Source organism: Hippopotamus amphibius, chromosome 17, assembly GCF_030028045.1.
Source record: "Hippopotamus amphibius kiboko isolate mHipAmp2 chromosome 17, mHipAmp2.hap2, whole genome shotgun sequence".
Taxonomy (NCBI): Eukaryota; Metazoa; Chordata; class Mammalia; order Artiodactyla; family Hippopotamidae; genus Hippopotamus; species Hippopotamus amphibius.
Window position 1 is genome coordinate 51,443,662 of NC_080202.1, and position 27,550 is coordinate 51,471,211.

The following is a 27,550-nucleotide window of genomic DNA, read 5'->3' on the forward strand; positions in this document are numbered from 1 at the left end:
GCTGCCTCTCTAAGCAGCTCCCATCCACAGCCAGGCAGCAGGAGCCTGCAGAGTGCGAGCCACCTGGGGCTCAAGACTTAACGTTACAGTCATTTCTTTTTTTTTGTTTAAAAACAGAGCATCTATTAATGAAGCTAAAAATATGTATTTTAAAATCAGGCAATTAACACTGTATAAACCAGTCTTGAGTTTAAGCAGCTAAGATGTAGCTTTAAAGAGCTTTTCACATGCCAAGGAAAAGGAAAAAACATTAGTCATCAACGTGGCATCGTGATATTGCCGACTCAGCATATTGACAATATGCATTCAATGAAGCAGCAATTGCTACACAGGAATGAAATTTAGGTAAAACTTTACAAGCTGAATTTTCAGACCACTAAAAACAAAAATACATGGATGGCATCAAACACTTTTTTTCCCCAAATCCCCAACCCAACATTTAATCATAATGCATTTGGTAATTCCTTCATTTTCAAAAGGAAACTTTACCAATACATCAAAGGTAAATTTACTGACCATTAAGTGAGGTCTTTTTGTTTGTCTTTTTCCTTACCTAGACGAGAGCGGTCCCAGAGGGGTTCTAAAGCAAGGCACGCCCCTAGGCCGTCTTTTCCTAAAAGCCTGCTCTATTAATTTGCTTTCAGAGGCAGGATCTATCCTCCAGAATGAGCCTTTGCCTGGTTCTTCCTGGGAACGTGGTACTTTGATGAAATAACGATTCAGAGAGAGATTGTGGCGAATTGAATTCTATGAAACATAAAAAAATACGTAGAATTCATATATTTCTTTGCTGAGAAATAAAAATGTGCCCCACTTTTAGTGCCCTGCAAAGGTCCTGCAGCTCTGTGCTGGAAGGAACCGGCCCTCCCCAAAGTGAAGGAGGAATTGTGGGATGTGACTACTCAGAGGCTGCCGCATGGCTTCTACAGAGGAAAGGACACAAGGACATGGGGCACTGTGAACAGCCTGGCAGGATGGGCACCGGGAGGCAAGGAAGGGAGCTGGAGAATGGGAAGGGGTGAGAAATCTACACCACACGTAAAGAGGCTATTTCCAACGGGAAAAAAAGGCAACTTCCACCTTTTTACCAGGTAGGAAATCAAGGGCTATCACTGTGACCTCTGCCCGTTTGGAGATGAACAGCGCTGGGATCAGCTATTCCTTTAAAATACTTTGAGCACAAAATTAGCTTACAGAATCTGTCATAGCCTTTAAAATGTAGTAATCCAGCATAAGGTATTTGGCAAATCAGCAAAGGAGAAAAAATAAGCCAAAGTTTGAGAAATATTATTGACACCATCTTCCAGTAAAGGAACTTCTATATATTTTATTTGATTCTCAAAATAATCTCATGAGGCACATGAAGAAAATTTCTTTTCTATTACAAAAAGCTCACCTCACAGTTTACATGTGATTTGAGGATAGCTCCCTGCTGTACCCAAATCTGAGACCTCTGAAAGTTCACGAAAAGTTGGATGGAAGTCATGCATTCAGATCCTTTCATACATTTACATTAATGTTTAAATTTAAAATTAATAAACTATTAAAGTTTCAACCCAAACTAAAATTCTGGGCTATCCAAAAATCATTTCTAAGTTCTTCAATTAACTTTCTAATAGAATTGCTAATCACAACCTGAAATTCTGAATTGCCAGAGGTGGCTCAGAAATCAAAACATGTCGAATACTACTTTACAAGCAATCTAAGGGACTATTCAAGAATCACACCAGTCAGAGGCCACGACGAATCATCAATGCCTGTGGACATCAGTCACCTCATTGGCAACATGAAGGGACAGGCTAGCTGTGTCTGTGATTTGTGAGACTGTTTATAAGCAGATGTAGTATATCAGATTTAGAATATATCTATAACCACAGATACCTGCTATGACATTTTATCATAGGGTCTGGCTGATTACTAACCAACACCTATCTATCAATCCCTCCAGAAAATCGAATCTGTTACTGGTGCCCCCATCAACACAGAGAAGGCAATCCTTCCCCATCTGCGCAAGACCTTTTGAGTAGAAGGCAGATTCTAAGAAAAAAGACCGAGAAAAACCAGCCCAGACAATGACACTGGAGAACACTCTCACTGTGAACTGTGGGTGAGGGTCCAGAGTTCCTGACTGTGCCATGGGAAGCCGGCACCCAGACAGGAGCTCAGAAGTGACCGTTAAGCCACAGTGCTGGGTGACATGTGACAAAGGAGGTGCCAAGCCCTAAGTGAACGCTGGAACTGCACTGACTAGGGTAGGTGACGCTGGAACTGCACTGATTAGGGTAGAGTAGGTTCACATGCATGTTGTTAGGAGGAGAAAGGGAGGTTATTAGCACAGTGGGAACCTGGAGGCAGGAAGTGCTACTTCAGAAGACTGGGGGGGGCTAGGATTTCCACCCACTGACAAAGGTCAGGACCAGAGTCAGCAATGCAACTGTTCCACTACCCCTCACACCACCGACAAGCTGTACAGTAAGTTCTTAGGTCAGGGAGTTGCTATTTTCTGTTCTGAATGTGTAACAGAATCCAGTCTACACCATCAAAAAAGAGGGCCTAACTTCCTCTCCACTATGACAACAATCTCACAGACAAATAAGCCCAATTAATGGTCACCTGTGATCCTCCAGCCAACAAGACTCTAGAAAATATGAGGAGGTAATAAGAGACACTTAATGTATACACAGACAGAATAAATAATTGTATTTCTAAGGTAACTGAAGGCCTTTGTAATTTGATCAAACCAAGCTACATACATTAAAACCACATTGATTTGACTCCAGTGACTCAGAAATTATTATGAAGTATTCAGAGAAAAGGCAAGTTATTATTTAAAACTAAATATAAAGAAAATGATCTGCAGTACTGCACACATTCTCCTTCCCCCAAATTCTGCTTCCCAGAACTCAGCTGACGAAGGGGAAAGGCGCAGAACGGCTCACTCGTGCCTGCTCTGTCCTGTCCTCCCTGAGCACCTCTGCCCTTCCAGAACCTACGTTTCTCAAGGGCAGTTTGTGTCTGTTAGTCTCATTCAGCACTGAGCACTTGCCAGTGTGTATTCAGCATAGTAAGGACTTGTAAAGGACCTTCTAGGGGAGAGTCCAGCGTGTGGGGTGTGGATGAGCACCAGTCACTCCCTCTACTTTCAGAAACCAGCTCTGGTCCTTTCAGAGGCCAAGAGCCCCAGAATTCTCAAACTTTTCAGTCACAACGAGTACCTCAGTTCTGAGTGGGGTAAAATTATAAGTCATAACAACAGAAAACATTTTGGCATAAGTATGCAACCATAGGAGATATGCCATCTTTCCAGCTAGCGTTACTCAGACCTAGCTTTTATCCTCAGATTTGCTCCGGATTAATCAAAAAGCTTTTGCCATGGGTAGACCGCAAAATACCAAAAGTAAGTCTGAAAGGAACCATGGATTTCTATTAAGTGTTCAGAACTGGTGTGCTGGGAAGTGTCCACAGGCGTCATCTCAGGAACTGAGGCAGAGCAAGGGGCTCAAGCATCAGGGCCTGAGCTCCGAGAAGAATGACACTGCTGCCTCCCCTGCACCACTGGGGATGGCAGGATGCAGTCTGCAAATCCACACTTGAGAAATGGGCTGTTTTGGTTAATAGTTTTTTTTTTTCCTCAAAAGAAAAAAGATATGGGTCTTTTATGAAACAAGGTTGCAAAATGAAAGAAGGCTTTTTGTTTTCAGCCAGGAAAGAGGTGATGGGAATGAGCCTTCTGTGTAGAGACTGTAAGTACAGTCCCTCGGGATGGGCAGCTCAGAGAGTCCCATGACAGAAAAGGACACATGCACGCATGCTGGGGAGAGCAAGGACTGCTGAGGACAGGGATCTGAGTGCACGTCCATAAATTAAGGAGGGCTGGAGCAGGAAAGCCCTTTCCTGCTAAAATAGCTGGAGTAGGAGGTGTAAAGTCCCAGGAGCAGCCTTACACAGGCAAGAGGTGCAGTCACCCTTACGAACCTTTATCTGGACAGAAAAGAAGATGTTTCAATAAAAACAAGCATTAATGACAGTTCGATAGAGAGGATATTTATAACTCTCAGTTCTAAGTGGGCTCTGAAGTCACTTCAGGAGCCAGCAGCAATCAGTGCACTCAGGGGTCACCTCCACAGGCCTTGCCTCTCAGGCCTCTCAGGTCACAGCCCCTCCTGACCTGACTCATCCCCAGGAGACTGAGGCCAGGAGAAGGTCGCCCTTCGGCCTCTTTAGCAAGAAAACCTTATGATGCACGGAATCAGTTCTCGCATAAATGGACGCTACAAAGCACAGGGAAATATGAGCAGAAGGGAAACAGACCGTTGAAAGTCTGGCCAGACTTTTCAGAGACACTCACTCTCATCACAATCCAGCTCACTGGCGTTTCAAATCAACGGAATTCTACACACAGTGAGCTGCACGGAACTCTACTGAGCTCCTGGACAGGACACTCTGTGAGAGACCGCACCTGCCTGTGCAAAGGGAGCTATGTTCCATGGACATGGACACAGACTGTCATCTGTTTCTGCTTCTTGTTTTTCACTTTCTTTGAAGCACAACCTCACTGTTACCGATTAAAACATGGTAAGTACGGCTGGGGCTTACTGTACATCCTCTTAAGAGACCTGCCAGGTAGCTGGGTACGGAAGTGTTCTCCTGAGCCACCGTTTCGCTCATGGCCAACTAAGAAATGTCACCCTGCTCTGAACAGGAAGGTGGGCAGGGCGCAGAAGCTCCAGGCCAGGAGAAGAGGCTGGGCCTCATTTCATACCTGTAAGCCTTTACGTGACTCAAGACCCCTTACAAAGGAAACATTCAGGACTTTCCTGGTACACTTTTTTTTATAACACGTTTATACGTCTGCAGGTAGAAGCAAAAAGTTTTTACCCTCCATTAAACCCTATCCACATCACTTGATTATGGCTATGGTTCAACAGATGCATTTTTCAAACGATCATTTACTCATTAAGCCTGAAAGGAATTCTGTAGCCATTCCTGGTTACTTAATAAATTCAAAATTTGCAAATGTATATTTCTTCTCTTCTGTTATGCTTTCATTGTTCCACACTTCAAACTTACCCTTTCCCTTATTGTCTGAATTAGTGAGGTTCTACTAAATACCTAGTAAATAACCACACGTTAACACAGACACACAGAACAAGGGAAAACATATACAATGTAGAGGTTTAAAAATTAAACTAAATTAAAAATCTGAACAATGGAAATAGTATGCACCAATTTCAAAGTGTTCTCTGAAGAGGCCCGGATTCACAGACAGCGTAGGAATAGGCTGAACGTACAGGTGGACAAATGAAACAGGGCAGTGCTGTGTTCATCTGTTTTGTATACTGGCCAACCGGAAGAGGTATCTTTTGAAGAAAGGGTTCTTCAGTAAAACAGTTTGAAAACCAACTCTGTGTAAACTTCAAAAAGCAACATATGTCAGCAGACGTAGATAAGGAAGATGGAAGAATGCCAAAGTAAATGGATGGACAGGATTTTTAACTCTCCCTCACTTTAGACACATGAACTACACTGGTCCAAGAGAAACATCTCAAACAATCCATGCCTTTCCTACCCATGGAGACCATGACAGTAAGAAACACTGCTGAGGTTTCTTCCAGAACCACTATTCCTTCCACTCCGTGCTAAGGACGTCAGAGACAGCGTGGCATCGGTAGGCCTCTAACTCTTCATTTCTCAGTACAAGAGACCCTCACTCATCTCACTCTACCTGTGCCCCAGCTACATACATGGCAGTTCAATTCTCTTCTCAGTTGGAAACCAGCATCTACAAGACATGTAATAGAAACATTTAAGAACAACTGAAGTGGATTTACCTGCCAGCCCTTGTCCGCAGTCCTGTAGTAGGGATAGTTTTTCGTGATGTGCGTATAAATTCCATTTAGGGTGAGTTGTTTATCAGGAGCCATCGTAATTGCTTGTACAATTAATTGTGCATAGGAATAAGGTGGCTTTGAATCATCCTGTATTTAAGTAAAAGAAAAAAAAAAAGGTACTGAAATTATCAAAATTTTTACTGAATTTACTAAAATTCAGGATTCTTGACATTTTTGAGCATTCCTATGATAATGCTTAGTTTTCCTTCCTATAGAAGTAATCTAATATGATGGCGGTCCAGTGGTTAAGACTCTGTGCTCTCACTGCCGAGGGCCCGGGTTTGATCCATGGTTGGGGAACTAAAATCCCACAAGCCACATGGTGGGGGGAGAAAAGCAATATAATATGATGGGAAAGCATTTGGAAAATTTGGAGGAAGCAAAGAGAGGTGTGTATAGCAGCATAAAAAAGAACACTAAAACCAATTAGGAAAAAGTCCAAACAGTAAAAACGAAAAGAATAAGAAAATGAGAAAAGCTGCCTGACCTCAGCAGAGTCCACAGCATGCATATTAAACCACGCCAGAGGCTCAATACGTGCCTCTAACAGTCAAGAGAAGACCTGGGCCAGGACAGTGGTGGTGAGGGGCAGAGTGAGCTGGCAGGTCTCCCAGGCCGCTCCATCACGCACACAAGGAGAGGGGGCAAGAATGCTGAACACCGCAGCACCAGAGTAACGACCACTCAGAACCACCAAGCGTCCATCAAGAAGCTCCGCCGGTAAGAAAACCCCACGCAGAGGAGAGCACCAGGATCCAGATGCAGGGTTCCCACACCGGGGTCCAAGGCACTTGGGCAGGCATCGCTCAGGTGTACAGGGCTGCCATGCACACCGCAGGCTGCTGGCACCCCTCGTCCCAGCACACTCAAAGCCACCGTGGCTCTTTGCCTCAGAACCCCATATACACGCACAAGCCCACTGGGGAGAGGGTGCCTCTGGCTATAAACTGGGAAATACACACATCAACAGAGGAACCACAAACATACGGCTGAATGCAAAACAGTAAGCTGCAAAAGAATACATTCAAGATGACACTCCTTACATGAGGTTTAGAAATGAACAATTTAGATATTGTTGAGAGATAAATACAAATAGGCAGACAGGCAGAAGACTGTGGGATGGGTGAGGAAGGAAGGTGAAGTGCTGCAGAAGGGAATGCAGCGTGCACCTGTACAGGCTAAGCTTAGTCCTGACAGCTGCCCATGGGCATGCGCTCTGCACAGAAAGACTGAATCACCCATAATCCCAGCATCCCACTTTTATTTTTTTTAAATATTTATTTATTTGGCTGTGCTGGGTCTTAGTTGCAGCACACGGGATCTTAGCTGCGGCATGTGGGACCTAGCTCCCTGACCAGGGATCGAACCCGGGGACCCTGAATTGGGAGTGGAGAGTCTTAGCCACTGGACCACCAGGGAAGTCCCTTAGCACCCCGCTTTTAAACAGCTGACATTTCCCGAGCACTTGGGCCAGGCTCTGCCCTGTCTGTCCCCTGAGTGAGCTCCCTCTGAGTTACAGGAAAGTGACAGTGGAGCTGCTGAGCTGGATTCCATACCAGGCAAGAGCACAACGCTTTCCTCACTGTGCTTATGCCGCTTGTTTTCTTGTTATCTTTCTTCTACGCATTTCGATTTTTTTTTAAAAAGCTTTTTTATACTGAAAAATGGAACAAAGACAAGAAAGCCCATGATACACCTGTATCAGCTGGAAACAAGTTTTTGTAAAGTAAACAACAGTACAACCAACACCAGGTCAAGAGAGAACAGAGCTCACATCCCAGAAGCTTCCTCATGTCTCCTCTGCCCACTTTACCTCCCAGAGAGGCCACCACTATTCCTGACATTTTATACTAATCACAATCTTACTGTGACTTAACTTTTACCATCTAAGAACACATCTTGAAACAAATTAGTTTTGCCTGATTTTAAACAGGCAAATGGACAAAAATGGAACCCTATAAAGGGTGCCCCTCTGCGTCTGCCCCTGCCCAGCACCCTGGCTGCTGCGGAGAGATGGTGTGCAGCCACACCTCATCCGTCCCCATGGCTGTGACATGTCCTGCTGCATGAACATACCACATTTTATAAATACAAACTTAAAGTAACACTATGCCTGGTCTTATTCTCTTTTTTCACTTAGCATTATATCAAGAGCACTTCCATATCAGTAACTATGTCACATAATATCCCCTTACTTAATCATTCTTCCCTCATTTAGGGGCATTTAGGTTGCTTTCAGTTTTCTGTTTTATATGCACTTTTGTTTGAGATTTTTGTCCATTTCCCTTAAATGAAGTCCTAGAAGGGGCATTACTGGGTCAAAGAATAGAAACAGGCCATCAAGAATTACCATCCAAAAGGGGGACAGATGTGTCCTCCCCAAAGTGTGTGTGTGTGTGTGCGCGCGCGTGCGTGCGCATACGTGTGCACACACTTGTCCAGACATGTGCATTTGGGATAGCAGGACTAAACCCCAAGAGCGGTCTCTTAGGACACCAGGCAGTGACCTCGTGAGGACCACGGGTTCAAGATCTCAGCACCTGGGCCCACAGCTGCCACCAAGGAATGCCCAGTGCTGAATGACTGAAAGAATGCATCTCTGAGAGCCCAGCACAGAGAACATGCTCAGCAATGACCCCGCATCCGTGAAGACGGGCACTTCTCAGAAGGCCTTGGGGGTGTTCCCTGATATGCAGGCGAAACAGTGAGGACAGCTGGCTCCCCAACAGGCCCTGGGTTCTGTTTCGAGGCTATAAAACATTTACCTTTGGGCTGTCTCCACCTGAAGCTTCCTTCTCATTTTCTGGTTGTGAGTTGTCGGCCATTAAATTGAGGTCAGATGGTATCACACGGCCCATTTTGTACCCTGAAGACCCTGCTCCCCTGGGGCTGGATGGACAGGAGTTCGCAGCACTGTAGATGAGAAAAGATTGTTCCTATTGGTCTATTACAGAACAGAACATACATCACACTGTGTTTCAATAACTGGCTCTTATTTCAAGGAAAACAAATTTTAAAAGAGAACTTCAGTACTTTCCATGGAAAAATGGACTGATTAATTCTCCGTGAAATTTAAGATCACCTCAACAAATCAGGTATTTGCTTCCAAACATGTTATCTTAGGAACTTACCAAGGACACAGAGCCATGTGTGATGGCTTCAGGGCTCAGCCTGGTAGAGGGACACTGAGCACTGTTCTGCTCGCCCCCTCCCACCACAGAGATGAGGACAGGCTGTGATGAAGGACATAACTTCCAGCTACACCAGAAAGGTCAGAGGGAGTCTGGAGAGATGGGGACAGCAGCCAGGCTGAAGACAGGATGCACAAAGAGGGGAGGAGGGTGTGGATACAGACACACATGCAGGCTGTGAGGGGCTCACAGGGAACACCCAGAAATCAGAAACAAGAACCTGTTTTTAAACATGCACTTTTTTTTACAAGGTAGGGCTGTGCCATGATGCTGAGAATGTTCTGATTCTTGATGTCTGCTGATTAAAAGCCACGTTCATTTGTGATAATTCACTAAGTTATGTATTTAACTTATGCTCCCTTTTCTGTACAGTATTATACTTTACAAAAGAGAATGAGCTACTGAAATGGAAGGATGCCAAGATAAGATCGTTTTAAAAATCCACTAAGTTATAGAACAGTATGTATGGCCGGATCTCATTTATGTTATGGATAAAAAAGGACAACTATTGCAAAGGTACAGAAAATGTATGGGAAAAATACCTAAGAGACAGCAGTTACCTCCAAAAAACTGAACTGGAAAGGAGGGGCCCAGGAAGTGGAGAACACACTATTACCTGGCATCCTCTGAAACACTACTGGACTCTGCCAAGAATATGCACTGTCAGTATACACACTTACCCACGAAACAAGTGTTTACCGCATGCCAGGAACAACTCTTAAAGCACTGGGGAGACAGGAACAAGACAGATGGCAGGACCACACTCATGGAACTCCTGCTTTATGATTTTAAAACTAGCTAACACAGATGAAGGGTCGATGTGGTGAGTGGCCCCACTGGCTGGGGGTTGGTGGGCTCCCTAGTGAGCCATCTCAGCAGCAGGGGTGCTGTGCTGCTCAACGCTGGGGGCGGGGTGTGGGGAAGGGATGAGCAAGGAAAACAGGATGAAGATGGGGCAGGGGGTGAGGAGAGACTGAGTCAGGAGCTGATCCAAACCCTAAAGTTTCCAACCACCTCCAGTTCCCTGAGCACCCACAGAACGTCTGTCTCCACACAGCCAGGCAAGTGTGTTTGTGGCCTGATTCCAAGGCTGCTGCTTTCACTCTGGGCCGCTGTCCCACGTGGGTAAACATGGGCCTTCTCCTCTTCCTCTGTGAATTCTGCACACTTTTCACACAGTGCTGAATAAAAATCTGGCCACTGGCTGCTGACTTTTTTTTTTTTTTTAATTAATTAATTAATTAATTAATTAATTTATTTTATTGGCTGTGTTGGGTCTTTTTTGCTATGCGCGGGCTTTCTTTTAGTTGCGCTGAGCGGGGGCTACTCTTCATTGTGATGTGTGGGCTCCTTATTGCCGTGGCTTCTCTTGTTGTGGAGCACAGGCTCTAGGCGTGTGCGCTTCAGTAGGTGCAGCACATGGGCTCAACAGTTGTGGCTCACAGGCTCTAAAGCACAGGTTCAATAGTTGTGGCGCACAGGCTTAATTGCTCCATGGCATGTGGGATCTTCCTGGAGCAGGGATCGAACCCGTGTCCCCTGCATTGGCAGGCGGATTCTTAACCACTGCGCCACCTAGGAAGCCCCTGGCTGCTGACTTTTACCTACCCACTGCCACACTTACTACCTGGTCCATCTAGTCACATACATACAAATTCAACCAAGTGGGAGAGACAGAGGCAGCATCCTCAGCGGAGCAACCATGGCAGGGGGCAGAGAAGGGGCCCGAGAGCAGCTGTACTCACACGGCACCAAGCAGGGGCGCAGCCAGAGTCTACCTGACACTCTCTCCAGAGGCCTTTCCAGAGGGATACCTTTCTGTCCGTGCTGGTTTTTTAGGATAAGAAACAGAAGCGTTTGACTGAAAGCTACAACCCAGAGCTGCTAGCGCTCCCCCTGTGCCCTCCTCGCTCTGCTACATATGCAGGGTCAGTCCTTGTGGATGAGGCAAGGTCTTCTCTGCTCCCCAGCCATGGCCTGTGGACACACCTGGACAGTAGGAGCTTGGCTCTTCCGAGAAGCAAATGTGTTCATTTTACACCTAAGTCTAACATTACTCACATGGAATAAGACACCTGAATACATACTTCAGTCTTCTAATACCCAACAGAGCATAAGAGGACTGACCGTCTGAGCCCTGTTTCAGCGTTGTGTCTGCGGGTCCCAGGCAGTTCCTGACCTGACCCTCAGCTACTGCCTCCTGAAAGTTCAGCATAATGTGACCATCATGCACAGGGTTCCTCACTGGAGACCATGCCCTGAAGGCACCATCCCCCACTTCCTGAGGCTCCCAGTCTCCCTTAGGACATCAGGACAAACAGAAGTTTGTCACCTCACTGTGGTCAAACTCAGTAACCCAAAGTGTAAGTCATCAGAATTTGCACGAAACTGTAGCAAACCAAAAAACTCAAAATGCAACTGAAAACCCATCTCACACTTTAGACCAATAAGACAAATCATCTATCCCTTAAACTTACACTCAAATAAAAGAATCCACAAATGAAAACCAGGAACATTTGGGAACTGTGTTTCATATGCACACAAACTGAGAGCAAACAGTGCTCACAAACTAAACAATATTTTAAGTGCCCTCAACAACTCCCTCTCCCCGTAGGTCAGCACCAGGGAAGGGAGAAGACATCGCTGCCCACCACTATGTCGTACGATGGCTTCTGAATGTCCCATGGCAAGAGGCAAGGACTGAAATCTGGACAGGGTCACGTCCATCTTGACACATGCACACCCTGACCCCACGGCGACCCCCATCCACCCTGGAAGCTCAGTGTACCTGATGGTTCCTGTGGGGGAGGGGAGGGGGCTGATGAGGTGGGCCATGGTGTCTGGAATGTTGATGGTCAGCGGCGAGATGTGAGCCTGCATGGGCTTCACCGGGGACTCAGGCGCTTCCTGTTTCTCCCTCTTCTCACTGGACAAGGCAGTGAACGTGATCTTGATATTTGTGCTCGGGAACCTGAACGTGCACCTAAAAGAGAAAAGCCAACTGTTAGCACTGTCTGCCGAGCCGCGAGGCAGGATGCCCCACCTACAGCAGGTTGCAGAGCCCATGTGTCCCCAAACATACTGGAGCCTCACCTTGTGTGAAAGAGTCAGCGAGAAGCCCATTTCAAGTTCACCTCACATGTTACAAGTCACTTAATGAGTGAAATCACAAAAGAGGCATCTCATGACTTAAAAACACTAGTAAGCAAAAACATCATGTAGACTAGCCCAATAGGAAAAAAAAAAAAGTAGAGCAGACTCAAAAAAGACTCAAATACCACTTAATCTGCACTGGGCAGGGCCTGGAGACAGGCTTGGGATCGGGAGATGTGCTCTTGGCATCAAGTAGGTGGAGGCCAAGCAGGAATGCTGCTAACCCCACAGTGCATGGACAGCCCCATCACAAGGAGGAAGCCCCAGGCACACCCCTCACCTGCTGCCAACCTCTGATGACATCTCTTGCCTAGCCCTTTTCTCAGCTTCCCACTCTAGTCTGTCTGTAGCCAGTAGCCAGGGTGTTCCTAAAACAGCAAGATCTGCATGCAGTGTTCAAAGATACAAAAGGCCAGCCTGTCTCTCCTGCCCTCAGGCACAGCCCCTTCCTTCTCGAGGTCCTTCTCTCATGCTGTCCTTCCTCCACTTTAATGCCCCAGAGGTCCCCACCCCACTGTGGGTCAGACCCCACATCCCTGCCTCTTGTCCGCTCCTCTCCTCGCTCACTACCTGGGGGTCCCCTCATACCCCTCAGCTGCTTACGCAAGGGTTTCCTTACAGCCCTGCACTCTCCCCTTGCTGCCTGTTCTTCATTTCACTCTGGCCACATGATTCTACGTTACCCCATTTTCCCTTGTTGTCACCCCAATAGGATACAAGCTCCATTAGAACAAAGCCCTTATCTGCGGGGTTCACTGCTGTAAGAGAGACCAGAGAGTCCCTGGTAGATAAAGAGAAGACCCTCAGTACACACTTGCTGAATTAATGAAAAAGTGCCCAGCTTCATACATTAAAAAGGTAATTAAAACAAGTAAATCACATGAATACAACGAATGGGAAGCCCATAATTGCAACTGCCTCTTTGTCGCTAGCATGAGATTTGAATAATCAATTCCAAGCTTAGAAAAGAAGAGGATTAAGACCCCACTGGCCTTAATTTCTAGCACAACATATATAACAATTATGGGAGTAAGGAAGTTCCCTCCTTTTCCTCCCATATGTAGCTCCTGAGCCCCTGTCCTCAGGCAACAGTCATTGTTCACCAGGAAGGCCGAGCTGTTAGAACAAGCTTCGTCACCCAGTGCAAGGGCTTTGGATCCTGCAGAGCAGTTACCTCTCTGTGCCTGTCTCCTCATCCACAGGACAGATGACAGCATCTCTCTCTGAGAGTACCAAGAGCATTAATTCAGATATTTATCAAACACTCAAATGTTTATTAAAATGAAAAAAGCAAACCACCTTCAGCTCCACTGTAAGATGTCAATAGTACCTGCTTTTCCTACAGTTGGACACTCGCCATCCACTGTGCTGTTTGTTCCATCATTACCCAGAAACTCACAGAAGCCCAGCCTGGATCAGAGGAGCAACACACACACCTGCCTGTCCTCCACATGCCACAGAAGCAACAAAGCACTGTGCACAATTCCAACAGAGGAATATGAGAATGGGACTCCTCCCTCCCCCAAGGGGTACCTACACGTCTCCCGGGGTTTATTTTTGCTTTTCACAAAATAGGACCACACACTCCATGTTGGTCCTTAGCCTGCAGGTTCCCTCAATGTTACCCACAGGGTCTGTTTGCACAGACTGGCTGAGCGCTGCCTTCAGGGCTGGCACCATCACATGGAGGACTTCCTTCCTTTGTATCCTATTTCAAAAGTTTCCAATTATAAGACAACAATCGTCTCCACGGCACAAGCACTATCCATAAACCTCAGGCTCCAAGGGCACATAGGGTACCTAAAGCAATGCAAGGCTACCTGCTGACACCCTCTGACCGACAGCATGCAAGAGTGTCCTGGCCATCAATGGACACTACCACCAACACTACTCACTTGACAAGTGAAAATGGTATCTCTGCTTCTAAGTGTGAACTCCTCATATGTGTATGAGCCATGAAACACGTAAAAGCTACCCAGGTAGTCTGGTAACTTTCTGTTTTTTAATCTGGGTTCTGATTACATGGGTGAGTTCCTATTAGTGAAAATTCATTGAGTGATACATGTATGAAACATACACTTTTCTGTACATGTAGTATACTTCAATAAAGAGGCCTTTTTAAAAAAAACTTTTTCCAAAAAGCCATCTGTAGTTGGATACAGAAAGTGGTAAAATGTTCATAACATGTCAGGGGGTTCACAGTGCATCTTCTATACTTTTGGGTTAACAATGGCCTATTTCTTTACCTGCATTGTGATTACATTGGTACCCATGTTATAATTATAACTGATTTTTCTATGTAGGATACATTCAAAGCAAAATACATCAAAAGGGTTTTCAAGTTCTCTATGGAGTTCAATTAGTGATGAAATCATTGTTTCCCTTTAGGGTATGTGAATGGCCACTGCTTGACTTTTCTAAGCTAGAAATAAAAAATAGTGGGATAGGGACTTTCCTGGCAATCCTGTGGTTAAGATTCCAGGCTTCTACACAGGGGGCACAGGTTTGATCCCTGGTTGGGGAACTAAGGTCCCACATGCCACGCAGCCAAAAAAACTAATTAATAAATAATTAAAGCTTAATTACAGAAACTAGATAGCCTACCCTACCCCAACATGTTAAAAAAATAGTGAAATAATTTTAATTAATTGCTTCACAAAAGTAAAAAGAGCAGCAAAACATTAAAACAGCAGACAGGGAGGGAATATGGGGATATGTGTATAAAAACAGATGATTGAACTTGGTGTACCCCCCCAAAAATAATAAAAAACAAACAAACAAACAAACAAAAACAGCAGACAAAGCAAGGTGAGTGTCAGATCTCTGTCTCCCTCGCACCACCACCAAGAAGAGGCTGTTACATCTGGGCACGGTGGTCCTTGTTCCCATGAAGCACTTCAGGTCATGGTGCGGGTTTAAGAGATACTATACTGATTTGGAAAATTAAAAGCATGTTGTCCATCTCACACTGCTTCATACCATCATAATACCTAACACCATGTGCTCTTTAAAAACAATTTAACTGATCCTAAAAGATTTGTAATAAAGCTCAATATAAAAATATGCATCTATTTATGAGAACCCTGAGAAATATGACAAAATAAGAGAAAAGGGAAAGATTTTAAAATGAACAATATGAAAAGCTAGACAGCAGAAAGCAGAACTGCAAACCCCTAAGCAAAAAATGACCAGGTACTGAGCACCTCTGAGCAGCTACACAGCTTGAGCCACAAATCAAAACTGAAGCAACACAACAGTTAATGGTTTCAAACTTAGGCAAGGACTCTGACGAAAATTAAGTTTCTTTCACTCAAATAAATGTTAACAATTTTAATATGGATTAGAAATATCCTTCTCTCCACCTCTCTTAGTCTCCCATACTTGGTGACAGGCATTTTTCTTGTTGGAATGGAAACTCTTACAAAAGAGATATGCAAGCCAATGGCTTGCGTCTAGAGGCCTGAATTTCCAGATTCACAAAGACGCTCTAAGGATTCTGAAGACCTGTTCTTTACGTATCAATACAAAGCTAGGCCTTGCTGCAAATACTTCAATACTAACATCATATAGCTAGGCAGAAATAAGCCATATTGAAATAAGTCTCCAACCAAATGGAAAGCCAAATTTAGTGATATCTCTATGCAAAGCAAGTTCAAACAACCAATTAGACAAACTATTCCCTACAACCAAGTCCAACTGGGCCACTTCAGAGGTGTAGCTGGCCTCAGGAAGAGGTTGGCTCCTGTTCCTATTACCCCACAGAGGATGAGATGGGCAGGAGCAGTGGTCTGGCTCCATGGTGCCACTGGGAAAGGTGAGTGCAGCAGAGCAGCCTTTCACCTCAGCACCAACAGTGACTGCAGGCCCCAGAGGGACAGCCACCATGTCCCCAGCCTCCTGTCATCCTTCTCTGTCATGGCACAGATTACTGAGACAGACACATTTCCTGAGTTGGAAAAATCTCCCCACAAGTGGGCTCCATTTCCACCTACTCAAAAAAATACATCTGAATGCAATTCAGACAGTCATTATCAGGGTAACTCTGGAGTCTCTCAGTTTTTAAAGAGTATTTTAGAAAGTTTAATGGGACAAGGCCTGCAGATGCCACCTTCATGGCCATGGCACAAAGCAGCAACAGTGTCCCTGCCATGGGACACCAAGAAGACACAGCCTCCACCTTTGGACTTCCTGCTAAAAATAACAAACCCTGATTTCACCAAGAGGAAACATCACACAAATATACTACAAAACAACTGGCCTGTCCTCCTCTAAAAGTCAACATCATGGGGCTTCCTAGGTGGCGCAGTGGTTAAGAATCCGCCTGCCAATGCAGAGGACATGGGTTCGATCCCTGCTCCAGGAAGATCCCACATGCCACGGAGCAACTAAGCCCGTGTGCCAAAAAAAAAAAAAAAATGTAAAAAGAAAAAAAAAAAAAGTCAACATCATGGAAGACACAGAAAGGCTGAGGAACGGTCACAAATGAGAGGAAAGTTCAATGCATGTGTGACCTGACTAGAGAAAGGGCATCAGTAAACGATCACTAAGTCCAATTAAGACCAGTGGGTTAGGTCACAGTGTTGTATCAGTGCTAATTGGTGTTGGTGCCTGGGCTGTGGTTATGGAAAAGAAATTTTTAGGAAATACACATGGCGATATTTTAGAGGTAAAAATGCATCACATATGCAGCTTATTCTCAAATTTTTCAGGGAAAAAAATAGAGCAATGAAGCAAGTGTGGTAAATGTTAATATTTGGAGAATCTGGGAAAATGAGAATGTTCTGTTTTTGCAACTTTCCTATAAATCTGAGTAATTTCAAAGAAAAAGAAACAAATTTGGAAACTTTCAAGATGTCGAATGCAAAGCTTGATAATCTAGGCTGTGCCAGTCCAGGTGCTTTTGGGCCTGTGCCAGGCCAGGAACCGTATTATGATCCGTGACAAGGTGAACACAGACACAGTGTTTGGAAACCACTCCCCCTTTAGTTGTTCAGACTGGACCTTCTCCATGGACAGTTTGAGAGCCCTGTTCTGGGACACACGCTTGTCATTATCTCTCTTCTAAGTATTTCAGAATCCTATCAAATTCCAAGGACAGGGACTTCCCTGGTGGTGCAGTGGTTAAGAATCTGCCTGCCAATGCAGGGAACATGGGTTCCATCCCCAGTCCAGGAAGATTCCACATGCCGCGGAGCAACCAAGCCCGTGTGCCACAACTGTTGAGCTGGCATGCCACAACTATTGAAGCCTGCATGCCTAGAGCCCATGCCCTGCAATAAGAAAAGCTACCACAATGAGAAGGCTGTGCACCACAACAAAGAGTAGCCCCTGCTTGCTACAACTAGAGAAAGCCGCCTGCAGCAAAGAAGATCCAACACAGCCAATATATAAAAAAATTTAAAAAAAAATTTATTTACTTAAAAAAAATTCCAAGGACAATCTTGTGGGACACCTAACAGTTATGAAATGTCACCTCATTACAATTCTTATCAATTCCAGACCCTCCTCCAGAACCTGTGTGTCCCTGATAGTCAGCCTCGGGCTAAGCAGGGAAGTGTGATCCCAGTTCTGGAGTACACAGGACAGGGTCATGGCAACATTCACGCAAATGACCCTGACATCTGTGCCCTCACATTCAACCAACAGAGTTGATGTCTATTAAATCTACACACCATCCCGTCACTGGGCTTCCGGACTGTTGTGGGAAGACATTCTGGAACCTTTTTGAAGCATTGAAAGTGTTGAAGTATGTGGGCCGAGCGATGGGATTCAGAATGTCCTGCTTGAGCAGTGGAGGAGCTGAGGGTGCGGGGCGTGGAGACTAATATCACCCTGTTTGGTCCTGAGGGATGGCTGGTTAGCCAAAGACGGGTAAGATTCCTCAGAGGAGGAACAACCTAAGACAGGCACAGCCACAGAGGGGCCAACAGGGGTGGTGCATCCTTATATCACCGTGTTTGGCCCTGGAGGATGACTGGTTAGCCAGAGACGGGTAAGATTCCTCAAGGGAGGAACAACCTAAGACAGGCACAGTCGCAGAGGGGCCAACACGGGTGGGGCACAGACCCCTAATATCTGAGAGAGGTCTCCTGCCCCCAGGGCTGTTTTGCTCTCCACCCCCAGCTCAAATCCACACCTGCTCAACTCAGACCCAGGAAGTAAACAAAGATAATTGCCTCAATCATGTGAGGCCTTTGACTGTTTATGAGTGTAACCTGAGAATGTTAGCCCACGAACTCAATAAAAGCAGCCTGGGATGAGTCAGTGGGGCTCTTGATCCGAGAGGTCTTGAGTCCCCCGGTCCCATCTTTCTCTTCAGTCTGTGTCTGTGTCTTCTTCAAGCTTGCGGCACCCGTCACTCACCTCGAGTCGCTGAGCTGGTCTCGGCAAGTGGCGCCCAACGTGGGGCCCGAAAGGCTTGAGTGACGAAGGTTCACGGAAAGTGAAATTGATAAAAGTAAAGAATTGGGAAGTGCCGTGAAGCCCCCAAGAGGAGAGTAAGAGGCCTCTGAGAAAATCCTGCCAGTAAGTAAATCTCTTGGGTAGTTTGTGTTCGGGGTAAAATATGGGAAATAAAGTTTAGATTAATATCGACCAGATGTATGCCTGTTACGGCAGCTCCTAAGGGCAGGTGGAGTAAAAAGCAAGTGAAGGTCTTGTAAAAAGCAAGTGAAGGTCGATTGTTAGAAGTTCTGTAAATAGTAGAGAATATTGTATGTGCTTTCCTTCTTTAGGCTAACACTGGGTTTATGTACTTAGGGATAAGGTTGGGAACGAACTTAAAAAAAACTGCATTCTAAAGGGACTCCCGTACCAGGTTCTGTTTGGTCAAATGTGGTCTCTGATTAAGTCAGTATTAGAGCCTCTATTAGAGCCTCTATGGGCTCCTGAAGGCTCAAATGATAGCTTTGATGAAGAAGCCGGTCCATCAGAGGACCGATGGGCATGTGCGGTGCCAAACGAAACTGAAAAACAAAAAGGAATTAGAATTCATACTGGAGTAATTGATAATGATTATACTGGAGAAATTAAAGTGATAATATCAACTTCGGTTCCATGGAAAGCCCATCCAGGTGATAGAATAGCACAGTTGCTTATTCTGCCATATTATAAGATTGGCAATAGTACAAAAGTAAGGAGAACGAGAGGCTTTGGAAGCACAGGAGAGGCTGAAATTTTCCTCTCTGAAAAAATTTTAGAAACACGCCCGACGTGCTCAGTAACTATAAATGGAAAAGCTTTTAGAGGATTAATAGATACAGGTGCTGATGTTTCAATTATAAGCAGTAATCATTGGCCTTCTCGCTGGCCTACTTGTCCTGCAGACATTACAATGGTAGGTTTAGGTAGAGCTCATGGCTTGCAGCAAAGTGCTAAAATATTGCCTTGTATTGGCCCAGATGGGCAGCCAGCCCACTTACAACCCTATATAGCAGACCTTCCCATTAATTTATGGGGAAGGGATTTATTGCAACAATGGAAGGCTGAAATCCACATTCCAATGATAGATACTTATAATATGCAAAGTCAAGAAATGCTAATAAATCAAGGATATCAGCCAGGGTTAGGTCTTGGTAAATATCATGAAGGGAAACTATTTCCCATTCCAGCTGAAGGTAATGCAAATAGAGAAGGTCTTGGATATCAGTCTTTTCACTAGTGGCCACTGTTCGTAAAAGCTTATTGCTTCCCCCAGCACCAATCCCATTGACCTGGAAAACTGATACACCTGTATGGGTTGAGCAGTGGCCTTTAACCATAGAAAAGTTAGAAGCTCTAACAGAATTAGTAACTGAACAGTTAGAAAAAGGACATATTGAAGAATCTTTTAGCCCATGGAACTCTCCAGTATTTCCAATAAAGAAAAAAACTGGTAAATGGCGTTTATTAACAGATCTCAGAGCAGTCAATGCAGTTATACAACCAATGGGGGCCTTACAACCAGGCCTCCCATCACCTAATATGATCCCTGCTAATTGGCCTTTAATAGTTATTGATCTGAAAGACTGCTTTTTCACCATTCCATTACATCCCAAAGATAAAGAAAAATTTGCTTTTTCTGTGCCTGCACTAAATAATAAAGAACCTCGAAAAAGGTTTCAGTGGAAGGTGTTACCTCAAGGCATGTTGAATAGCCCTACTATTTGCCAGAATTTTGTTGCTAAAGCCCTTGAACCAGTGCGACTAGAATTTCCTAATTGTTATCTTATCCATTACATGGATGATATCTTATGTGCTGCTCCTAATCAAGATTTACTTACTTCTGCGTATATTAGCATGCAGCTTTGCCTTGATAGAGCAGGACTTAAAATAGCTCCGGAAAAGGTACAAATGCATAGCCCGTATCAATATTTGGGCACAATAGTTGCTAGAACAACTATTAGACCACAAAAGGTGGAACTGAGATCAGATCAAATCCAAACTCTTAATGATTTGCAAAAACTCCTAGGAGATATTAATTGGCTTCGCCCATGCGTAGGGATCCCCACCTATGCATTGTCTAACCTATTTGCTTTGTTAAAAGGAGATTCAAAATTAAATAGTCCAAGAACTTTAACATCAGCTGCTTTAGAGGAACTAAAACTTGTAGAAAATAAAATTCATTCTTCTCAATTACAGAGAGTAACTGTTAATCAGCCATTGCAATTAATTATATTACCTTCTCCTCATTCACCTATGGGGATATTAATGCAAAATGAAGGAATTGTGGAATGGTTGTTTTTAGCAAATACTATGGTAAAATCCTTGTCACCTTATTTAGAATTATTAACTCAGTTGGTTCTGAAGGGAAGAACTCGAAGTAAGCATTTAATTGGAACTGACCCTTCACATATAATTATTAATTTAACTACTAAAGAAATTCAGGCTTGTTTCCAAAATTGTGTAAGTTGGCAAATTGCCTTTGCTGATTATATTGGAAAAATTGATAATCACTATCCGAAAAATCCCATTTTGCAGTTTCTTAAGAGAACTCAATGGATTCTACCTCGAACAACAAAATCTGATCCTATACCAGATGCTTCTATAATTTTTACTGATGGCTCTAGTAAGGGCCGAGCGGGATATACGGGATTTAAAACACGACAAATCCCTGTCCCTCACTTTTCAGCTCAGCAAGCAGAATTATATGCAGTTATCTGTGCTTTGCAAGACATACCTCAGGCCGTTAATATTTTATCTGATTCTGCCTATGTGGTTCAAGCCACTAATATGATAGAAACTGCTACTATTAAGCAGTCTATTCCACAGCCTCTTTATGATCTTTTTCTATTACTTCAACGAGTTGTCCATTCTAGAAACGCTCCTTTTTATATTACCCATATTCGGGCCCATACTACTTTGCCTGGGCCTCTGGCAACAGGTAACAGAGCTGCTGATAGACTTGTTGCACCCGTATTGGATGAAGCTCAACATTTCCACCAATTAACTCATGTAAATGCTAAAGGCTTAAAAATGAAGTTTGATATTACATGGAATCAAGCCAAAGATATATTAAGAACGTGTCCATCATGCCAAATTATTAATAATCCTCAGCAATCTGAACCTGGTGTAAACCCACGGGGCTTGCGCCCTAATTCTTTATGGCAAATGGATGTTACTCACATCTCATCCTTTGGTAAGCTCTCCTATGTGCATGTAACCATTGATACATTTTCTCAGTTTATATGGGCTACTGCCCAGTCTGGTGAAACTGCAAAGCATGTGCAAAAGCATTTATATGCATGCTTCGCAGTCATGGGGTTGCCACAAGCCATTAAAACAGATAATGGCCCTGCTTACATTAGTAAACCATTTCAACAATTTATTGATATGTGGTCTATATCACATTCTACAGGACTTCCTTACAACCCCCAGGGACAAGCAATAGTTGAAAGAGCAAACCAACTACTTAAAAACATGCTCCAAAAACAAAAAGGGGGAATCACCCAAGGGCAACAAACAATTTTAAATAAAGCCTTATTTACTATTAATTTTTTGAATGTATCTGCACAGGCTACAGATACAGCAGCTGAGAGGCATTTTCAAGCCTCATCTAGGAATGTGACTCACTTTAATGATGCACAGCCGCTGATATGGTGGCAGGACCCATTGACTAATATCTGGTCATCAGGAAGGTTAATCACATGGGGAAGAGGGTTTGCTTGTGTGTCACCAGGACAAGGCCTGGAACCTGTGTGGATTCCATCTCGGAGAATTAAGCCATATCATGAGCGTTCCAAAGAAACGCCATCTTGAATGGGATATAGAATCTCCGGAGATAACTTTGTACATTTGTTTTCAGGTTTGAGCTTTGGAGACTAAGTTTACTAATTATGCCATCCCTGATAGACCTTTGTGTGAAATAAAACGGATATGGGCTGACAGACAAGATCAGATTCTTTGGGATGTTTGCTGTGGGACGGAGGGTGTGATACTACTTAATGGTTCCTATGGAACAGTATGAAACTGGTCCCCTAAGGGGTATGCAGTCTCTAATGGTTTACACCAAAAAAACTCCTCCTGCAATCCCTATAAAAGGTTGTGATGGCATATACCAATATTGCCATGCACTCGCCCTATCCCATCTTATGGTTTAGGATTGGATTAATACTTCCTTGGCCTCAATTAGAGAATGGCAGAGCTCAAACAGAAATATGGAAACTTCCCTTAAGTTTAAGAACATTACAAATCTGGAATGGCCATGATGCCAGTGACACATTGGCTGGGATATGGAGCGGATGGTGTCACACTGGACATACAACAATTACAAACTAAAATAACTGGCATGCAATATGATTTTTGCAGTCTCTACACCAAATTTGCTACTTTACAAAGTATAGCTGATGGATTAAAAGCATTGCATCCATTGGATTGGATAAAAGGCATGAATAGCAGTCTCCTAAGCATTTTGATACTTTTTGTTGTCTTTTAATTATCCTATGTTTAAGTTCTCAGGTGCACAGGAAGAACGCTCCAAGGATTGACTGAAAAAGAAATAACTCGAATAGGCTTATCTTCTCCTACAGGCTTATCTTCTCCTAGGAAAACAAAAAGGGGGAGATGTGGGAAGACATTCTGGAACCTTTTTGAAGCATTGAAAGTGTTGAAGTATGTGGGCCGAGCGATGGGATTCAGAATGTCCTGCTTGAGCAGTGGAGGAGCTGAGGGTGCGGGGCGTGGAGACTAATATCACCCTGTTTGGTCCTGAGGGATGGCTGGTTAGCCAAAGACGGGTAAGATTCCTCAGAGGAGGAACAACCTAAGACAGGCACAGCCACAGAGGGGCCAACAGGGGTGGTGCATCCTTATATCACCGTGTTTGGCCCTGGAGGATGACTGGTTAGCCAGAGACGGGTAAGATTCCTCAAGGGAGGAACAACCTAAGACAGGCACAGTCGCAGAGGGGCCAACACGGGTGGGGCACAGACCCCTAATATCTGAGAGAGGTCTCCTGCCCCCAGGGCTGTTTTGCTCTCCACCCCCAGCTCAAATCCACACCTGCTCAACTCAGACCCAGGAAGTAAACAAAGATAATTGCCTCAATCATGTGAGGCCTTTGACTGTTTATGAGTGTAACCTGAGAATGTTAGCCCACGAACTCAATAAAAGCAGCCTGGGATGAGTCAGTGGGGCTCTTGATCCGAGAGGTCTTGAGTCCCCCGGTCCCATCTTTCTCTTCAGTCTGTGTCTGTGTCTTCTTCAAGCTTGCGGCACCCGTCACTCACCTCGAGTCGCCGAGCTGGTCTCGGCAGACTGTGACCCAAGAAGCTGTGGTTTGTGGTGATACCATACTCTGTACTTTTGATTTTTTTTCTCCTGGGAATATTTGTCCCATCCTACATACAGCAATATTCACACAGAATAGTATCTCCCAACCATGTTCCTAGAGCACAGCACTGAGTATCCTGACAGCCAGCACAGGCTGAACCCTGCGGTGCTACAAATGGCCCCAGATCTCTGTGGCTCACAGCAAAAGTCTGGGTCTAGATTCTACCATCTGCCCACCTCATAAGTGGCTGCTCTGCTCCACGTTTCCCTCACTCTGGGGCCCAGGCTGATGCGGTGGCCCCACTGAGGATACCACTGGCTCCAAGGCAGAGAGAAAAGACAGAAGAAGAGAGTCCTGTGGCCATGACTGTGGTCAATGGGCAGCAGGGCTTACAATGAGGATCCTCCCCATACAAAACCACCTCCCTAGTGTTAGCAATCCCAAGGGATGTCTGGAAAATCATTTCAAGTCCTTTCAGCTATGCAACTGGCCACAGAGACATTAGCTGAGCTGCTGACTTGCTCTCCAAGGGAAGAAATGAGAGGCCAGTTCCATTCACCTGTGACAGCTGACAAAGATAATCTAATATGTAGGGGAAGAAAATCCGATCGTTTAATCTTAGGATTGGCAAAGGAAAGACTGTGTTAACAAAAATAACGTGTCGCACAGGGTGGAGTGCTCCAAGGCCATCAATGACTTGGTGTGGGGAACAGCGATTGCCAAGGAGGAAAGCAATAGGATCTTCTGCATTTGAGGAAATGTGTGGACAGTTACACCCAAAACTGGATCGGGAGGTAAGGGGGGGGAATGAGGAAACCAGTGAGGAGGCTTCCAAGGAGCTGAGGTGTGTGGTGCTCACACCACGTGGGGCAGTAAGCACAGAGAGAGGAGATGGGGTCTGATGGGTGTAGGAGATGGAAATAAATGGCCCTGCTGACCCACCAATCTGTGTGGGCACAGAGGGGAGAAGACCGCAGGATGGCTGGCTTCACGTCTGGCTCCTGTGACTAAGGGAACATCAGTACCAATTACTGAGATGCGGATGGATGGGGTGGATGAGGAAAAGGCCGGGCGTGCAATGGCTAAGTGGACACATGACCTCTGAGGTGCCCGTTACCTACAATCCCAGAGGGACGTCCAACCAGCACTTCCTGAAACCTGGACAGAGACACACTCGGTGTCCTCTGTGGTGAGGGTACATTCACCACATCACAGAAGAGAAGGAGCCTAAGAAATTCAGCCAGCAGGTCTGGTGGAAGAGAACAGCCTTCGGGACTCATGCGAACATCACTCTGAAGGAGGAACACCATCGTGGGAGTTTAACAATGGGCTCCAGTCTCAAGTCAGCTACAATGGCAAGCCATGCCTCTTTTTTATCTTTTGCAAAAATGGAAGAAAAATTCCTCTTCTTTCCAAACCCTGAGGAGGATTTAGCCAAAAAGGCACTTTAAATGGGCCTATATATACATTTTCACCATTCTCTTCTATTAGTTTCCTCTAATATATGACAGAAATATCGAAACTTTTACTACAACCTTTAATAAATTGTGGCCCTTAATCAATCACACTTGTCAGTGACTTACAAACCACTCCCCCACCCCAGGGTGCCTTTTCTGTGGCTCTAGGAGCAACATGTCCACACTACTGGTCAGTCTTAGCCACTGGTCACACTGAGCTGCCACCACCATGGGTCTGAAAGGACCACCCGCACCTGGTAGGTGCTCCCTTCACCCCAGAAGAGGGTCTGTGGAGGGACAGCTCACTAGCTCAGGAGAGGGCAGCCCCTCAGAAGAGGTGTCTTTGGGAGGCCAGCAGCCACTTTTTTTTTTTTTTAAAGGGTGGTAAGGGAAGGCCTATTTATTTATTGGCTGCATTGGGTCTTCATTGCTGTGCGCAGGCTTTCTCTAGCTGCAGTGAGCGGAGGCTACTCTTCATTGCAGTGTACGGGCTTCTCATTGCGTTGGCTTCTCTTGTTGTGGAGCATGGGCTCTAGGTGTGCAGGCTTCAGAAGTTGCAGCACGTGGGCTCAGTAGTTGTGGCTCTCAGGCTCTACAGCACAGGCTCAGTAGTTGTGACGCACAGGTTTAGCTGCTCTGTGGCTTGTGGGATCTTCCCGGACCAGGGATCAAACCCGTGTTCCCTGCATTGGCAGGCGGATTCTTAACCACTGCACCACCAGGGAAATCCCCAGCAGCCACTTATTAAAGGGCACAAGTCACAGGTCGAGAGCTTGACCCACTATAAGACAGATTAGGACAATGAACACCATGCTGGAAGGACCCCAAAACCCTAAGTAGTCCACACTTTTCTCTGCTGCTCCTCAGCAGTAAACCTCAAGCAACACCTATTACCTCAGCTTGACTTCTTACCCTGAAAAACGCTAAAACATTCTATGAATACTCATGAAACACAATGGTGTTTATTAAAGGAGGCCATGTTATTGTAGTTTTTGTTGGGTTAAGCATGAATTTCTAACCGGAACCTCAAAAACCTGATTCAATAAGACACCTGCAACCTGGGCTCAGGCCCTGGCCAGCGAGTTTCATCTTTGAGTGAAGCACTTTCACTGCATGTTTAGCTTTGAAGTGACTCAGAAACTACACAGCACATGAAACAAAGCTTTTCCAGGTGGACAGGGCCACTGCGGACATGTGGCTAGTTAGTGAGTGCTAACAGGCACTGTGCTCAGAAGGGCCCATAGATGAGGCTGAATGTTCCATAACCAGCACCGTGAAATCTCCTTAGTCATTTTATCTGAGTCTGTGTTTTGTAAGTGAGGCCCAACGGGTCAATGGATCACAGCCTGGGGCTTGGAGGCTCAACTCACACACATCTTGCCTCCCACACCCCCTTCCACTCCACAACCACCCGCCTTCCAGGACGGAGCTGGACAGGGGCACCTTCGGCACCTGGGAGAGTCTGCACTTGCCGCACGAGTACCCCTCCATCAAAGAAAGCTTGATATTAAATAACAAAAATACCGCAGCAAGTTGAGAGAAAGAGGCCACAAAAGAAATGAAAAAAGCTTTTTAAAAAATTGAGGTATAGTTGAAGTACAATATTATATAAGTTTCAAGTGTACAACACAGTGATTCACAATTTTTAAGGGTTATGTTCCACTTACAGTTATTATAAAATATTGGCTATATTCCCTTTGTTGTACAATATATCTTTAGAGATTTCTGCAGCATTCTTAATCCACATTTTCATTTTGCACTAGACCCCGTATACTATGGAGCTGGCCTTGTATCCTAAGATACCAGTATAATAGGAAATGGTGTATTTCCATAGGCAGATCTGCTTTTGTAACCACAGGCCAGGAAGTCTTGATTCCAGAAACATTCCTGACCCAATTTAGAGAGCTGGTGTTGGGTTTTCCAGCAACACATGTGAACAGCGGCTTCAAAACTGCTTCTGAGTTTTTCTTTGGCTTGGAGAAGAATTTTGTCTGTTGGCCATTTGCTGCACTGCGATTCCATTAATGAAGGTACTGGAAACGGCTGCCTTATCTACTACTTTGTGTGGCAATTTGCTGGTGGGGGAAAGGCTGACTCAGAGAAGCACAT

At 45.0% G+C, this 27,550-nt stretch overlaps 1 protein-coding gene across 2 annotated transcripts in view; it reads right to left on the reverse strand.

The window, feature by feature from the left end:
* The window catches only part of FOXK2 (forkhead box K2), a 72,249-nt gene that overhangs the window by 15,353 nt on the left and 29,346 nt on the right, over nucleotides 1-27,550 (reverse strand). For both annotated transcript variants that reach the window (XM_057715598.1, XM_057715599.1), the window contains exons 2-5: nucleotides 11,871-12,065; nucleotides 8,657-8,804; nucleotides 5,832-5,978; nucleotides 554-747 (exon numbers count right to left, since the gene is read on the reverse strand). In XM_057715598.1, the coding sequence (XP_057571581.1) occupies nucleotides 554-747; nucleotides 5,832-5,978; nucleotides 8,657-8,804; nucleotides 11,871-12,065 (684 nt within the window). The remainder of the gene's footprint in view (nucleotides 1-553; nucleotides 748-5,831; nucleotides 5,979-8,656; nucleotides 8,805-11,870; nucleotides 12,066-27,550) is intronic.